Raw genomic sequence first — 15329 nt, 5'->3', positions numbered from 1 at the left:
CCCGGCAGAACCGGCGTTACAATGTTCCGTAGGGCGATTCATCCAGACAGACACGAGATCAGCTTCCCCATCCACGAGAGTCATGATCATGGTCTACAGGAGGCGTCACTGGTGGTAGCTCTTCTGGAGGCTTCCTCTGAAGGAGAAAAATTCCTAGCTTTGCAGACAGCCACCAGGACCCTTGTGACGTTGATTGCAACCATCTACAGGGAACTAAAAGCACACATCTCCTTATCCTAATCCAGCGGCACTGCACACCGTCATTCAAGTGAGTTACTCCAGCTCTTTTTCTTGAGAATAATAGCTCATCCAGCTCATGGTCTTCCTATGCACTTGTTGACTGTCATTTATTAACACCTTATCTCTGTTAGGATTACATCACCTCGACTAGTTTCATCTGAACATGACCTGCTGAAGCCGCGATCAACTGCACGGGGCGGTCCATTGTATCCCACCAATATGGATTCAAATAATACCCCTGCTGGGGATGCTTCTGCAGGACCTGCAGATGAAGCTCCTCAAGCTCCTCGCACGATAATTCTTCACATTCTTTCTCCATCATTTGAGAACCCAAACCGGCTTACGTTTGACAACCTTCCTCTCACGACAACTGTTGGGGCTCTCAAAGAGCGCATTACGGAGTCCATACCGAGCAGACCCTCTGCAGCCCAGCAGAGGCTGATCTATCGTGGAAAACCTCTCCTCAATGACAGTGTGATGCTGCAGAACATACTGGAACCATCAGATGTGAGTAGGGTTTAGTGGTTTTGAATGGTCGTCATAGTGGATAATATCGACTGATTGGTATAGGACTCTGTATATTCACTCCACCTCGTTCTCCCACCTAGGCCAGCCCCATCTGATACTGCAAATGCATCTGCTAGCACTAGCTCCAGTTCTGCAACAGGAGCATCTCCTGCGGTCCCTGGACTAGCAAATCATCTTCCATCCTTCAACATGCCACCTTCCCAGAACTACATTCAGAGTACTCAAACCATTCGTTTCAGGACGACTTTGAATCAGCCTTCCACTTCCACTCCGTCTGGACCAGAAGATTCGGATCTATCGAATGCTACGGCGGCTCTGCGGCGCAATATTGAGTCTCTCCGTCGGCAGCTTGAAGTTCAGACCCAAGCTAGAAGGCAGCAGCAGCAACAGCACCAGTCGGTTCTCGCCACTGGCCGCTCTCCTGGACTTCCAACCCTTCCGTTTCAATCCTTCTCATCTCATCTGCGCCCGCTCGCTCCCACGCCGCCAGCCCCTGGTGGAGGTCTCCTGTCTGTGCCGAACCTAGGTTTAGCAGCCAATTCTGACTCTATCCTAGGAGCCTCTGCGAATGCAACTCTCCTAGAGATGGAAACCAGACGTTTGAGGCTTGTCTCTCTGCAGCAACAGATCAGCGTCTTGGAAACTCAAGTTGGCAGAGGAATTGCTCCACCAATCGACAGCATCATTTCCATTCGAAACCAGTTGTACAGTATTATCGATGATCAGTATCGCAACCCCAGCTTACCAAGGGACGGCCAGGCTGAGGCACTGCTCGGGCGCATCCAGAGCGTTTACGTCCGTGCGGATCAGCTCCGAGTACTCCACTCGCGGCGGCCCGTTGCATTTCAGAACGATGCTGTCAGTCCTGCACCAGTTTATGGAGCGCAGTATCCGCTGTATCTGCTTGCGTCTCCTGCTGGTTATCAAGCGGTGCTGGTTTCGCCTGCAGGCCTAGCGGCAATGCAGCCTTCTCCGTCTGTAGTACCGCAGCAGACAACTAGTGTGCCGGCAAGACAAGATCCCGCTCCAGTGATGCCTCCGAATCCTGTTCAACCTGCGATGGAGAACGTTGTTAGACAAGTCGTCCTCAACCAAGCGGTCCAAGATAATCAGCAGGATATGGTCGCCCGCAACGCGAGACGTGTCTGGCTATTCATCCGTCTATACTTTTTCTGCTACCTCTTCAGTGAATCCGGGACATGGTCGAGATTTATTTTTGTTTCATTAGCGATCTTGATCTCTCTTCTCTCCGAGACTGGACTTCCTCAGCGTCTCCACAGGGCGGTCATAGATCCAGTGCAGCGGCACTTGGAGGGACTTGTCCACGCGGGCGGTGAGGAGCAAGTGCGGCCAGGCCAAGCGAACAGACCCGACCTTAATGGGAACCTGGCGGAGCCAGCTGCTGGGAATCGTGAACCCCAGCGTCCGATCATCCCCGCCGAAATGCAGCATGGTCTGAGGCGTGTGGAGAGAGCTGTCGCCTTGTTTATTGCCAGTCTGGTTCCTGGAGTAGGAGAGAGACATGTCGAAGTGAGAAACGCTGCGGCCGAAGCTGCTCGAAATGCAGAACGTGCTCGCGAGGAAGAAGAGCGGCGTCGACACGAAGAGCAACGTCGAAACGAAGAGCGAGTCGGCGAGCCCAGCGGTACCACCAATCATGAACATGAGCAAAGAGAAGCTTCAGCAGCTGCAGCTGCTTCAGAAGGCTCCCCCTCTGCACAGAATGTACAGAATAGAAATTCCACTACTACAGCGATACCCCGGGATGACGCCTGAGGACCCAAAAGCGTTGTTCCTGTTTCTCTCTTCTTTCTTTCTTTCTTTTTCTTAATTTCTTCCCTTTTAATTTCCTTAGGGTGGGCATTATTGCGTGTTATTCAGAAGCTATGGCATTGAATTGAAGACTTGATTTGAGCACCGTTATTGTATTGTATTCATCAGCTTGTGTTAGATGTCATGTCATGTCTTTCGTTTCGTTTCCTTTTTTTTCCCCCTTCCCTTCTCTTTTCATTCATTCTTTCTTTATTTTTTTTAACTAAAAGAACATCTTCCCACCCTTTCGTTCACATTTCACATGAGACACGACCATGTCATTTCATTTCTTTTTTTTTTTCTCATTTATCGGTGCTAAAATACGTTAGTTAGTTAGTTAGTATCCTCCTGTACTGTACAATATCAAGTTAGTTGTATGTAGTCGAAAGAACAGAGCACTACAATGGTGATTTTATTTGATTCTAGTGGATTTTTCTAGGGCAGTATAGCGTTTTTCAATAAAGGTGTCTTTGCTTGTGTCATATCATTCATTATTATCCGAAATGCGGTTCTATCTAAACAGTTACAGAAAGATGGAGGTTCGTCTCGTTTCATGATTTGATTTGTTTCCCCCTCCCCCTTTTCTGTGAGAAATCTATCTTATAGTTTCGCAGGACCAGATGTCGATGAATCATTATTATCATTGCTTAAGGATGGATTTGTCGAGTTCGAGTTCGGCCCCATAGGACCCGTATCGAAAGACTCTTCGCCATTGAAATGCCTAATAAAGAGGATTGATTAAGCATCACATTGCACAAACGCACTCAATACCAGGGGGCCAAAAAAATGTACTCACCATCCTCGTTCCGCGCCCCCGCTCAAGAAACTGCAATCGCCATTCGAGACGCAGTCCCATCCCCCGCCGACACCCTTGCCGCCTGTCCAGTCTGGAACTGCGAGATGGGGTGGGATGATCTTCGTTCCTGGGGCTAGGAGATCATGTCTGTTGTCAAGAGCTTTTTCCTCTTCTGAGCTACCAGGCCCTGTCGTTGGTGATGGTGATGGCCTCCGTCTCCGGACGAACGTGGTTAACCCAGCCGTAAAGACGTTAAAATCCTCTCTGTTCACATCCTCAGGCATGTTCCCCGTCAGCACCCTCCCCATCGCAATAAGCGGCGCCGCATGCGAGCATATCAAGATCGCCTTGCTAGTCCTTAGTGACTGTGGCTGCGACGCTTCCCACGCGTCGATCTCAGCGTCTACATCGGCGATGATCGCCGCGAGGGTGGTCGCGACCCGGTTGTGTAGCTGGATTATCGTCTCGCCGCGGGTGGAGGGGATGACGTGCGGAGTATAGTGCTCGTCAGGATGGGGGTGGATGATGCTTGGGAAGTGCGATTGGAGGGTGGATGCTGATGCCGGGGAAGGGTGCGAGAAGAAGGTGGATGAGCCGAACCATTCTCTGTAGAACACATCAGTGAAGTCAGTTCCATTGAGTCAGGAAACAGTGTTTATATTGATGTGAATTGCAAGGAATATGGTAGATACTCACCCTAACCCATTCTCTATCCTCACATCAAGATCGACTCCATCTTCCGACGTCTCAGTCGCTGATAGCCGCTGCTCTTTCAAAGCCTCCACACTCGGCCGTATCGTCTGCAAACAGCGATAAAAAGGACTGCAGTATATCCGCCATGGCTTGGGCGCAAACCCCTTACTGGCCACATGCGCAGCAAGTTCCTGCGCTTGTCGCACGCCATGAGCCGTCAGGGTTGGATCTGCGGGGTTGCCGGTGGGAGTAGGGAAGTTGGAATGGTATGTGCCTGTCGTGTGGTCGATGGTCCAGTTCATGCGATGCTGGTGAGGGCCATGTTAGTAATCATGGACAAGGAATGCCTCTGTGGAAGCATGTATATGGATGTATAGTACTGCATGCATGATGTGGAGAGGAAACTAATGTTGTGTACGTACACCATGACGGGTCAGATATATCGTGTCTAAAGGCATTTCTCTTCGAAACCGGTTCGTGTCAAAGGCAAAAGTCGACAATTTAAGGGGGTTCAATTCTTTCAAGGTCATGCAGAGGAGTATCCTTAAGATATAGCCCTATCAGCAACGTGCACGGAGTACCGTATATCATACTACAGGCGGGGAAATGCATATGAAAAGGATGGCAATATCCCAGGCGGTGAACATCACGGTGAACATCAGTCCGCCTCCGACATTGGTTTAGAAACTTTCGAACATCTACCGTACGGCAAGCCCCTCGAGACAGATGTCATTCCACTATAAAGGTCTATACAAGTTCCTGACTATCTAGGGCGCAATGCGTGGTATCATAATCAATTCGCCACGACGCCTTCATACAAGCCGTTGACCCAGTCAATAGTTTCGTGACCATCTCATTAATCTCGACAAGAAAAGCACTTTTTTTAAGAACTTTTATCCCCCCCCTCTCGAACTCTATACATGGATGTTGGCATCTAGTAGAAGAAGCCAAGGATCTTGCCAGCAACGTGCTTGCGACGAGCCTCCTCGTGGTCCATGATACCAGCAGAGGTGGTCAGGACGACGTAGCCGAACTGACGAGAGGGCAGCAGCTTGACGACCCACTTCTCGAGATCACGCAGCTGGACGTTGTAGCGAGGGTTGATGACACCGGTCTTGTTCAGGCTGTTGTGTGTCAGTTAGAATGATCTAGTCGACAGAGAACATGGAAAGACCAAACGAACCGTCCGTTGAGCTGGATGACAATCTTGCCAGAGCGGTGGTCGTCAACCTCCTCGAATTCACCAATGTAGCCTAAGAAGATAGAATGTTAGTGATGTGGCGGAAATTTAAACGTTGCCAAGCACAGAGAAAGAGAATCCCGGAAACGTGTAAGATCTCCGCCAAGGTTCAACAAATTTAATATCTCGGGAACTCAAAAGGCGAACGTCATGGAGTGGGTTAAAGAATTGAGCCGTCGCCTAGTTATCAACCCGAAGTTTTTCTTTTTTCTCTTCCCTTGGCGGGGACAACACATGGGCTTCTCTCTTCCCTGTTCTCTTCCTCGCTTTCATCTGGACGAAAACTCCAACATACCATGCTTCTGCATGACAGACAGGAACTTGACAATGACCTTGGAGCTAGGTCTGATCAAGACCTGGCGCTTGCCCATCTTCTCGGCATTGTTGATCGCGTTGAGCGCGTCATTGAGGACGGAGGTGCGGACCATCTTGACGGTGTTGGTGTTGAGATGAGATTCTCAAATCGAGCAAATTGACTGCGTGGAAATGAGGTATCTAAAAAAGACGAAATCGATTTCCTCAAATTCCACCAGCGGTGGAATGAGGATCGGGTCAATGAGTTAGCCTCTAGTAGCCCTCGAGCGCAAAGAGTGCCCTTGGAGAAAAAGGGTTCTTCAGCCCGTGCTGCAAAGGAGAGAGACGTATCATCCTGCGCTGTGGACACGGACGGACGCAGACCAGCTGCACCTCTGCATTTCGGCAAGTCTACCGCCGCCAATGCCCATAGCCAGGATGATTGTCTCCCTCGGGCTAGCTAAGGGGCCATAAGAATGGAGAATAGTGTGAAGAGTACATACCTCGATCGACGCTTGATGTGGGCGGACGTCAAGAGCTGGCTGTCGTGAGAAAAGAAAAAGGAGTTCGGATGTTTCAGGCGGTTAGCTTTTGCTTGGTGTGCGGCCTTAGGGTTTCTGCGGAAAAGCCCTTATCACGGTCACGTGTTGATAACAGCCGACTAGCAGCACTGCCTCAGGCCGCAACACGCAGAAACATCGTGTCAAGTCGTAGCCAGCTTAACGTAATGACGAAGGATTCAATCTGACCGCTAACTGTCTGGAATTTCAAGATTGTCAACTTGATTGCTAACTACTAGGTAAGGAATGGTAGTCGTCGGGTCCGTGCAACTTCAATCGACGCTGACCCCAAAGTACTCCGTACGGTCTCCAGACTACAGAGCGGTGATTGATTCTGTCATGATTCATTTTTCTGCCTCGGGATATATACTATAGTAAGGAACAGCTTATATCAGTGCCTACAAAGAGAACACTACCTTCCAGCTGAGGGATCGGGTATGATAGTGGGGGGAAAAAAAGAACTGGGGATTTCTCTGCAGGAGAATGAATGGGGATTGAAACAGCTCAAAGTCTCTTCTCTTTCGCTCACTAAGCTTGATCCACATCACATATGCCCTTCTCCAAGTAAAAGAAAGGCTGGCTTGCTAATGTCTCTAAATAGTGGGTCTGAAGAGATCCAAGTCTCTGACGACCGCACATACACACTTTTCTTTCCACACGCTTTTGACTCCATCTCCTCATGATGTGCTAGTGCTGATGCAAATCTCAAGAAAAAAAAAAGGAAATAAAATAAAAGTTCATTTCGTGATCCCAGTACCAGAGGGGGTTACATGACTTCTTGGGCATACATGACTTCAAAGGGAAAAAAGGGTCTTGGTCTAATTAAAAACGAGAAATATGAAAGGGGAAAGACGGGGGAATTATAACAAGCATCAATCCGGGGAAATTATTCAGGAACGTTGTCAAGGAAAGGGTCCGAAAGCCAAGGGAAAAGGGGCCTCTAGAAAGTGGGTGTTGGGTCGTGAAGGGAAAATAATAAGGGAAGCAAATGGGGTCGTTGCAAGATGAAGGGTGTCGGGTGTCTAGTTGAGGGGTGGGGGGACTCGGCTGCGCTGGGTCAGTAACGCGGTGATGGCCCTTGAGTAGGTGAACCGGCTTGAGAGTTTGTAGCCAGGCTCGACGCAAGGTGATGGTTGTTTCAACCATCCCTGCGATTATCCAAAGCACTGCCTTGAACGTCTCGGCCAGTACATCCTTCGTCACACAAACCCTACTGTGACTTACTCCAGAATGCCTAAGAGACGGTCTGCAGCATCTAGCCGAGGATTCGGACAGATGGGCGCTGATGGGGTTTATTTCACGACATGGCTGCAGCAGTCGCCAAGTTGATCTGACGCTTGACCTGCTCACGCGCCCAACGAGCAGTGTCGATGGTCCGCGACCCATATGTAGGGGTGTTCCTGACTTCGCGCACAAAAGACGTGACCCAGTCGTTGCGGAAGTAAGCGGCGAACTCGCCATTAGGGAAGGCGTCGGACAGATCACTAAGGCAGTTAGCAGTTGTTTCATAAAAATACCAGAGTCAAAAGACTTACCCCAAGACTCCCATGGCCGACCTCATCAGTCCCTCACTGCGGTGAGGATCCTGGGAAACGATGTGAAGGAGTTGGAAGATGCTTTCCACGTAGGGTTGCAAGGTGACGACTAAGTCATTATTAGCATGGATTTTCGGTTGAGGAATGCAGTATCCAACTTACCCTGAGGTGTTCCCTTGTATGCCAAGAGGATGCCTCCCCAAGCATCCATAATACCCTCGCGAAGTGAAATCACATAGTGAACAGTGTCAGCATCCACATCGTTGGCCATAGTCACGGTTGAGGCCTGTTGCAGAACCTGGCCAACCACAGAGAGGTAAGTGCTGAACTGTGTTCCGATAGCCTGGGCGATATCGCCGAACGTCACGAGAACGGACGGCTTCAGCGTGTCTCGGAGACCGCTGCTGGTCTGTGAAGGAATTAGCCATATGAAGTCTTTAATACCACTCAGGTCCAAGCCGACTCACCAGGATGTTGAGCATGTGGTTCATGAAAGTATCGCAGAAGGGCTGAACTTTCTCATTCAAGGCTCGGGTGATATCGCCAACCAGGCCCACACCCAGAGAACAGAGACCTGGTTCCTCATGGTTTCCAAGGGCATTGTAAAGGAACGGAGTAAAGGAATCCATGTACTTGAGGAAGTCCTCTTCCAAGGCACTGGCAACAGCCCCGACAGTGGCAAACACAATGTCGGGCACGCTCGATTTCGCAGGCAAGGTCGACAGGACTTGCAGCAGGATGTGCATAATCCGATCTGCCTGTGGTTTGATTTCACTCTCAAGTCGTTGAACGATAGCCTTTAACAGTTAGCACGAAGTACCTCGCAGAGGAAAAAATGGGTAAAACTTACAAGTAACACAACGGTCAAGCTGGATTGAATCTCTTCGAGGGCAATGCGGTCTTCAACACTGACGACCTGCTGTTGCAAAGGAATGGTCTGCTCAAGACGTTGGAGGATAACGTCTGAGAGGGTTGCGACGATAGGGAGACTGTCGTTGGCAGCGTTGGTGACCCACGCATTCAACACTTCGTACGCAGCGGTTCGAAGCTGGCTATCAGTATCATGTCTGGCATCGAGTCAGCAAGTGAGCTCCTATATGAAAAGAAGATAAGGGGCTGTCATGGTTTAAATTACCTCTCGGTAAGAGCCAGCAGCGACTTAACACTGTCTTGGAAGTGTTTCGACAGCGGATTCGTCTGGTTCTGGTCTTGTGATGAGAATTGCTCTGCAATGCTGATGAGAGACCAGCAGCATGAACCAGCAATCTTGGGGGTGCTGGCAAGGCCGTTGAAAAGGGCCGAGATCAGAGGCGGCAGGTGCACGTTTACGTCCAGCGCAGAAGGACATAATTCACAAATCCGACCCAAAGCGAAGGCTGTGGAGTCCCGCACAATGACCGAGCTGTCTTCCATCATTCCGATCAGGACCGGGAGAGCTTGCTTGACGAGGGGTTCAAGTACTTCGATCTCAGGCCCATCCATGATGGCACCAAAAGCAGCCACAGCAGCATCCCGACGATGCCAGTCTTCGCTCCGGATATTCTCTTCGACAAAAGTCAGAACCGGCTGGATGATGTCGCCTTGGACACATTGGGAATAGAGCTGGAGACACTGGTAAGCAGCACGCGCGACGGTGTATTCATCCTCGCTGGCGTCTTCATCTTGCTTCGTCATGAGCTGCAGGAGCACAGGGACCACCTCTCGGCATGCGATACGGGCAAAGTTGAAGAATGGTGTAAGCAGGGAGGAGTCCGCGGCCTGCGCCTGAGCATTATCGTCCTCAATAGTGATCTCTTCCTCACAGACCGTGCACCAGAATTCAATGGCAAGCTTGGCCACGTCTTCCTCCTCGTTCTTCATGCCCATGATGGTGAGGCCGAACAGGGCCTTCTCCATATAGAAGCGCATCTTGTCATAGTACGCCGCCATGATCCGGTTGAGGCAGCCAAATGCGCCAGCCTGTATCCGGGTGTCCTCGGCCTGGGTAGCTTCGCAGACGACCTGCATGATGTAGTTCCGCTCGCCTTCGTTACCCATGTTAGATCCAATGAAATCCGTCGCGTCAGCAAGAGCCTGGAGAGCGGAATTCCGGACATCATTGTTGGGCTCATCACGCCTGGCACCCTGGACAACTGCCGTCAGGATGGCATTAGAGTGGGCGGCCAGGGCGGGGCGAAGATCGGGGTCCTTCGACTCGCAGATGAAACCGAGAGTGGCCAAAGAGGCCTGCTTCAGGTGATCCGAGCCACTTCCAACATTTTGCACCAGCACGCCCATCAACTCGGGCCACTCGTTACGAGGGATCTCGATGGTAGCGATGGCAGTAATGAATTGGGCAGCGGAATGACCCGCCCGTGTATCCTTCGAGGCTAACGTCTTCAGCGCGAGTTCTTTGAGCTGGCTCTTGACCGGTTGAGGAACCTGCTGGATCCATCTCGCTTGCACCTCTCGCAACCGTACAGTATCCCGATATGTGAGCGAGTTCTTCAGCGCGAGACCGGCGGCCGTTCGGACGTGAGGGGGAGCAGCCTCGTTCGCAAGCTCCTGGGCAAGAGTGGTGAGGTAGGCAGGCTAAAGGAGGTGATGAGAATCCGATGTCAGCAAGGCACACATTGTCATCCCCGGAAATTGCGGTCAGGCCGGGGCATTGAGGAAGGAAAAGACTGAACGTACAAAATCGATCTCAGCCGCGTGGAGCAGCTGCTGTTCGGCATTCTGACGAATGTTCGCATCTGTAGAACGAAAAAGAAAACAGTCAGTCAAGGGCGATCCTTCTTACCAGTCCCTGGGGGTGGGTGGAAGCGGTGCTTACCTGGCGACAGGGTGCCCTCCAACACCTGAGTGACGTTCATGTTGCCTATGCCAAACCGCACCCAGAAAGAACACGAGTTGAGAAGTCGAAGTTTGGGTGTTACGAAAATAAAAAAAAAAAACAAACCTTCCCCCGCGCGATTTTATCTGTCCACGATGAAGGAATGTGGTGGTTGGACCGGCGAGGAAGAAAGCTACCAGTCCAGAGAGGTGTGATGTGGAAAAAAAGACAGTGTTTGTGGATATGACGAGGCGTGCACCAAGTCCGTTCCGGGAAAGAGACAAGCAGCAGCCTGGTGGTGCAGACCCGGCCGGGTAGTCAAGGGAGTGAGAAGAAAAAAAATAAAGAAAGGAAAAAAGAAGCGTGTCTCGGGAAAGGACGAGACGACAAGAACCTCAGCGAGATAATAATAATAGAGAAGACGAAGAAGAAGAGCCAAGGGAAGGGTCTCGATGAAGGGCCGTTGGAGAATTTGCAGGTCCAAGGGGCTCTTTGAGTGGACGTTGAGTGGTGCAAGGAAGGGGTGGTCAGTTGCTGCTGGTGCTGGGCTTTGCTCCCTCGTTACAGTTCTACAGCAACTTCTGGGGGCGTCACAGCTTACTCTATCGCAGTAGTGAAGACTTAGCGGCCTCCGATCGCTGTTCTGCGCCGTCTCTTTGGCTGCCGCGGCCACCGCAGGAACCGGCCTGGGCACGTGAGTAGTGCCACCGGACTGACGAAACAGCCTTGTTGACCCCAGACCTCGCTTCTCCAGAGGCAAAAAGAACCTACTTGATACTGCATAAACTGCCGAAAAGCATATACATACTCTGTACTCACTGCGAAGAAAGGCAAATCCCTGCGTTCTGTCTCTGTGTGATGGCCGCGACAGGTTTCCAGCAACCCCGCTTGTTGATTTTCTTTGTTTTGGTTTTGCTGCATAGAGACGAATGACCCGCCATGCCCCTCAGTCTGTGTCCTCCTGTGGCCGGGGCGACCGGTGGCCCCAGCCCTACACACAACAATTCAGTCTTTGTAATTATTAATAATTTCCTCATTCGTTGGTATTATTGACTCCAAAGAGGGATCAGAGATTGATGAAAAAAAAATTCGCATGAAGAGTAGCTGTAAAACCACCTCATAGCGTGTCTCTTTCACTCTCGTCAACAGACTGCATGTCTATCTACCTAGGAACGGGACATGGAAGCAGATTGAGGACAAGTAGACCATTACCTAATGTAATAAATCATCCTAGGCATCCACCCACAGATCAGATGGTAAGCGAATCAATGACAAGCCAGCCCATCTGGAATGTTGCACCTGCTTTAAGAATGCATAATCATGCAGATTAATATAAGATGCCATGCTAGTTGCTGTCCATCATGAAATCCTCCCAGTCGTTAAGTATACCTGAACGCCTCTATGGTGGCAGCTCAACGGGAATAATCTATTTTTTTTCCTCTCCCAGACTCCCGAAACACCAATTATGGAGATAGCCTCCACGATCATTCGGACATAAGCCGGTCCTCAGTCCGGTTCTCTTCTCCTTCTTGAACCTCTTCTTCTTCTTCGCCCTGGACCTGGCTATCCATGTCTAAAACCTCATAGTGCAGACCGTCTGCGAACAGTACACAAACGGCCCTTCTCCCCTTACGTCCGTTGACGTCTATTCGCACCGGTTTTGATTTCGGACCGGATGACGGGAAGGAATGCATGACGAGCTCGGCGTGAGCGGATTCGAGATCGAGGACGGTGGCTCCGGTTGTTGCGCTCGGAGAGGAAGGGTTGGAAGGATCGAAAGGAACATATGTAGGGTGGAAGGTGGCGGGGCTGTCGGCCTCCATTGTGGAATCCTGGGGCGGCGATGGGATAAATGGAAAGTTGATAAGAGACGATTGGCCTGTTGACGCTGGCGTCAGAAACAAGTCAGAGCAGCTTGCCATGGGCATGGGATAAACACACCCTCATCGGAGTGGAGAAACATAATCGTATTATCCTGGACAAACTGGATCTGCCGTATATCTCCCCTCTGCAGGCTGAGAGTGGCGATCGAGAGAGCCTTGGTCGAGCTAACGCCGTTGACGGAGTTAAGCGCAAGACGATAAATGTAGACTACAAAAAAGTGAATAATGGTCAGCCTGCCTCTCAGGATGTGCAGCGCTCTGGATGCCATACAGCTATACGGTGATTTTCTCGATTTTGCCGCAACATAGATGGAACAGAACTCGTCACCATCGACGTTCTGAAAACAAGATATTCATTAGCAGGAGCGAAAATCATTCATTCCATCGAGCAGTCTCACCTCATAACACATGGTCATATCAAGAGCATTCCTGTCACAGTCTGAATGAAGGACGAGAGGGCATCGATGAAGAATCCCTCTTCGCTGGGTGAGCGCAATCTGTCCAAATACCTTATCACACTGTAGTCCCAGTCGTCCTATGAGGTCATTTAGTTTCGGAAGTTCCGGCTGAGAGCTATCACCATGTCCGGCCTCTCGTTGTTCCTGCTGCGCCAGCATCTTTCTGTACGTTTCATAGAACGGCCCGTCATTTGCACTTGGCGCCCACTTGTTGGATGCCGAAGACGGAGGCTTGACAGCTGCCATTCCTGGCATACCGGGAGGTGCATGTATAAAATTGCGAAGCGCGCTTTTTGTGAGGGCACCCTGGATATAATCTAGGGTTGGACCATGATCAATCATATCACTTTTCTCCATCAGCTCTTCCAGACTCTGGGACATCGGTTCGGCGGTTTGCATGTCGATCTCATGGCGGAGCCATTTGGAAAAGGCGAGAAAATCGCGCAATTCGCGGCTGCAGTGTGTCAGAATGTTATGGGCTAGCAGATGTAGGCAATCGACCGTGTCGACAATTTCCTGAAGATCCCGTGTCTCAAGGCCCAAGATATGGCTGAGCTTGTGGAATTTGGAGATTCCAATGAGCCGACTCAGAAGGACCTCACACCTCTCCAGCGCTGGAAGTAAACACTCGTGAGTCAACCTGCGAACATTCTCATAGCCCGTCGAGACTGTCTTTTCCCAGCGTTTGTGACCCTGCCAGCTCATCAGCAATATCCCAAAGGAAGAATAAAGCCACAGAAAAATTGATTAGTACCCTTTCTCCCACAATATCAACAAGAAATTCCTTCAGTGGTGGGAAACAGTTCCCCGTCACTACCAGGTGATATAACGCAGTGACGAAATCACAATGACATTTTTCCTGCAAATCATCACTGACGCTCCGTATGTACCGGGCTGGCAGGTCCTGCACATTCTTCCATTCCAGTTGGATCTGCCGCTGCACCTGGTTGATGTATCTGAGCAAGTTTTGCAGTTGGGTCGTTTTGGAAGCCAGCAGAGACAGGTACCGTCCTGACTTCGTGATGAATTGCAGATCGATCGTCAATAACTTCATTTTTGATTCTGATCCCTCCGCTGCTGGTTCGGACAAAAGCAATGCATGAGTCGAACTCATGGGGTGTGAAGCGTACAACAAAGCTTCAGCCGAGCTTGGTTTTCCGGCAGCATTCGAGACAGAGAAACAGCCAATTTCGAAGCAGTCGAATATCCGTAGGTGAACCAACCCATCGTTGAATCCTACAAAAAGGACGTCCACGGAGTCACTCGAGTTCTTGTTTGATGAGTGGAAGATGGCATCGATCGATGCTCGAGAGCTGAACACATCATCACTGGAAGAGCGTTAGCTGAAGCTCTGCATCCAGCCTCGCTGTAATCGACCATGAGAAGCAATTGAATGAAAGTGCACGACTACTTACTCGCCTCCCGTCCCGGGCAGAGTACTCAATTTAGGCAAAGAGCTCTCGATATCCAAGAGGGCCAGCTCCCGTGGCAAATCTGCCTTCAGCAGCACCGCAGCCTTGGCTGGATGCGTATCAGGCGCTAAGAGATCCTCAGCAGAAAGCTGTCCATCCGGCTCTTGCAGGTGCTGTTGGGCGGCCTTGCTGTCGGTGAAGTTGACGCCCCATCCCAAGCAAGTGATCTTTGGGTCCTGCTTTGAGCTGCTCTCTTCCTCCTGTTGACGGGAGGAGTAATGATGAACTGTTTTGCCACTGTAGGAGCTGATGATGCGGATTTTGTTATCCGCACCCGCGACGGCGAGGAGGTGACCTAGTGCATATTATCAGAAGTCACGCGCGATATAGCAGTAGAAAATGCGCAGGCTGTCTCCTCGATACGACGAACGGCATTTTCTCAAAAACAAAGACAGTAGCTCAAAACTTCCAGGGAAATTTTCCAATAAAGAATACTTCATTCAAGAGACATGACCATAAACGTCAAAACTAGACGTACCATCATTTTTCCAACTGATCCCCCTCGCCTCCCCCCTCTCATCTTCATCAAGATAAGGATCCCCACCTAGATTCGCGCCCAAGACCTGCTGTCCATTCAGCCGGAAGACACGCAGCTGCTCATCCTCGGTGGCCAGCGCGACAAGGTCCATCGTGGGACAATACGCCAGCAGGCCCGGTTTGCATTTCGCCGGCAGTGTCTTCTCCGCGACCGTGGTGAGCTGCGGCAGCGCCACATGGGATGCATGGTCGTCTTCGGCCATGATGATATGTAGTCAGCATGATTCCTTTTTTTTACTCCATTGCTCAGTAAATTTAGATTTGTGCTCTGTCGATATTGTTGTTCTTTGATGTGGATTACTACTAGAAGTTCTAAAAAGGGCACACGTGAGGGTGTCTGTATTCTTGGCACGCGGGTATTTGACTGGAGCATTCATAGCTCCGCAAATGGGCAGCCCCGTCAAATCAATAAAATAACCTGCAAGCCAGGTTTATCACAGAAAGGCTTCGCAACAAAAATTGACAACTC

General features: G+C 50.5%; 5 protein-coding genes across 5 annotated transcripts; 1 reads left to right on the top strand and 4 right to left on the bottom strand.

Moving 5' to 3' along the window:
* Window positions 1–459: 459 nt before the first annotated feature.
* Window positions 460–2544, top strand: VTN77DRAFT_8031 (uncharacterized protein; the record flags this gene model as incomplete). Its single annotated transcript, XM_069424485.1, has 2 exons — window positions 460–747; window positions 811–2544. 2 exons carry the CDS (start codon window positions 460–462, stop codon window positions 2542–2544), a joined length of 2022 nt encoding a protein of 673 aa, XP_069274901.1.
* Window positions 2545–3180: 636 nt separating this feature from the next.
* VTN77DRAFT_8030 (uncharacterized protein) lies at window positions 3181–4527 on the bottom strand (the record flags this gene model as incomplete). Its single annotated transcript, XM_069424484.1, has 4 exons — window positions 3181–3301; window positions 3377–3982; window positions 4073–4377; window positions 4492–4527. 4 exons carry the CDS (start codon window positions 4525–4527, stop codon window positions 3181–3183), a joined length of 1068 nt encoding a protein of 355 aa, XP_069274900.1.
* A 476-nt stretch (window positions 4528–5003) lies between these two features.
* VTN77DRAFT_8029 (40S ribosomal protein uS8) lies at window positions 5004–5737 on the bottom strand (the record flags this gene model as incomplete). Its single annotated transcript, XM_069424482.1, has 3 exons — window positions 5004–5193; window positions 5253–5322; window positions 5605–5737. The coding sequence occupies 3 exons, from the start codon at window positions 5735–5737 to the stop codon at window positions 5004–5006; spliced, it is 393 nt and encodes a 130-aa protein (XP_069274899.1).
* Window positions 5738–7460: 1723 nt separating this feature from the next.
* VTN77DRAFT_8028 (uncharacterized protein) lies at window positions 7461–10550 on the bottom strand (the record flags this gene model as incomplete). The annotated part of the gene is made up of 8 exons (XM_069424481.1): window positions 7461–7647; window positions 7699–7807; window positions 7861–8107; window positions 8166–8495; window positions 8549–8765; window positions 8834–10269; window positions 10372–10430; window positions 10511–10550. The coding sequence occupies 8 exons, from the start codon at window positions 10548–10550 to the stop codon at window positions 7461–7463; spliced, it is 2625 nt and encodes an 874-aa protein (XP_069274898.1).
* Window positions 10551–11994: 1444 nt separating this feature from the next.
* On the bottom strand, window positions 11995–15063 carry VTN77DRAFT_8027 (uncharacterized protein; the record flags this gene model as incomplete). The annotated part of the gene is made up of 7 exons (XM_069424480.1): window positions 11995–12389; window positions 12452–12601; window positions 12665–12731; window positions 12792–13544; window positions 13606–14179; window positions 14267–14618; window positions 14802–15063. The coding sequence occupies 7 exons, from the start codon at window positions 15061–15063 to the stop codon at window positions 11995–11997; spliced, it is 2553 nt and encodes an 850-aa protein (XP_069274897.1).
* Window positions 15064–15329: the final 266 nt, after the last annotated feature.

This window comes from Rasamsonia byssochlamydoides (assembly GCF_041956645.1).
Source record: "Rasamsonia byssochlamydoides strain NRRL 3658 unplaced genomic scaffold VTN77scaffold_68, whole genome shotgun sequence".
Lineage (NCBI taxonomy): Eukaryota > Fungi > Ascomycota > Eurotiomycetes > Eurotiales > Trichocomaceae > Rasamsonia > Rasamsonia byssochlamydoides.
This window is presented reverse-complemented; position numbering and strand designations above follow the sequence as displayed.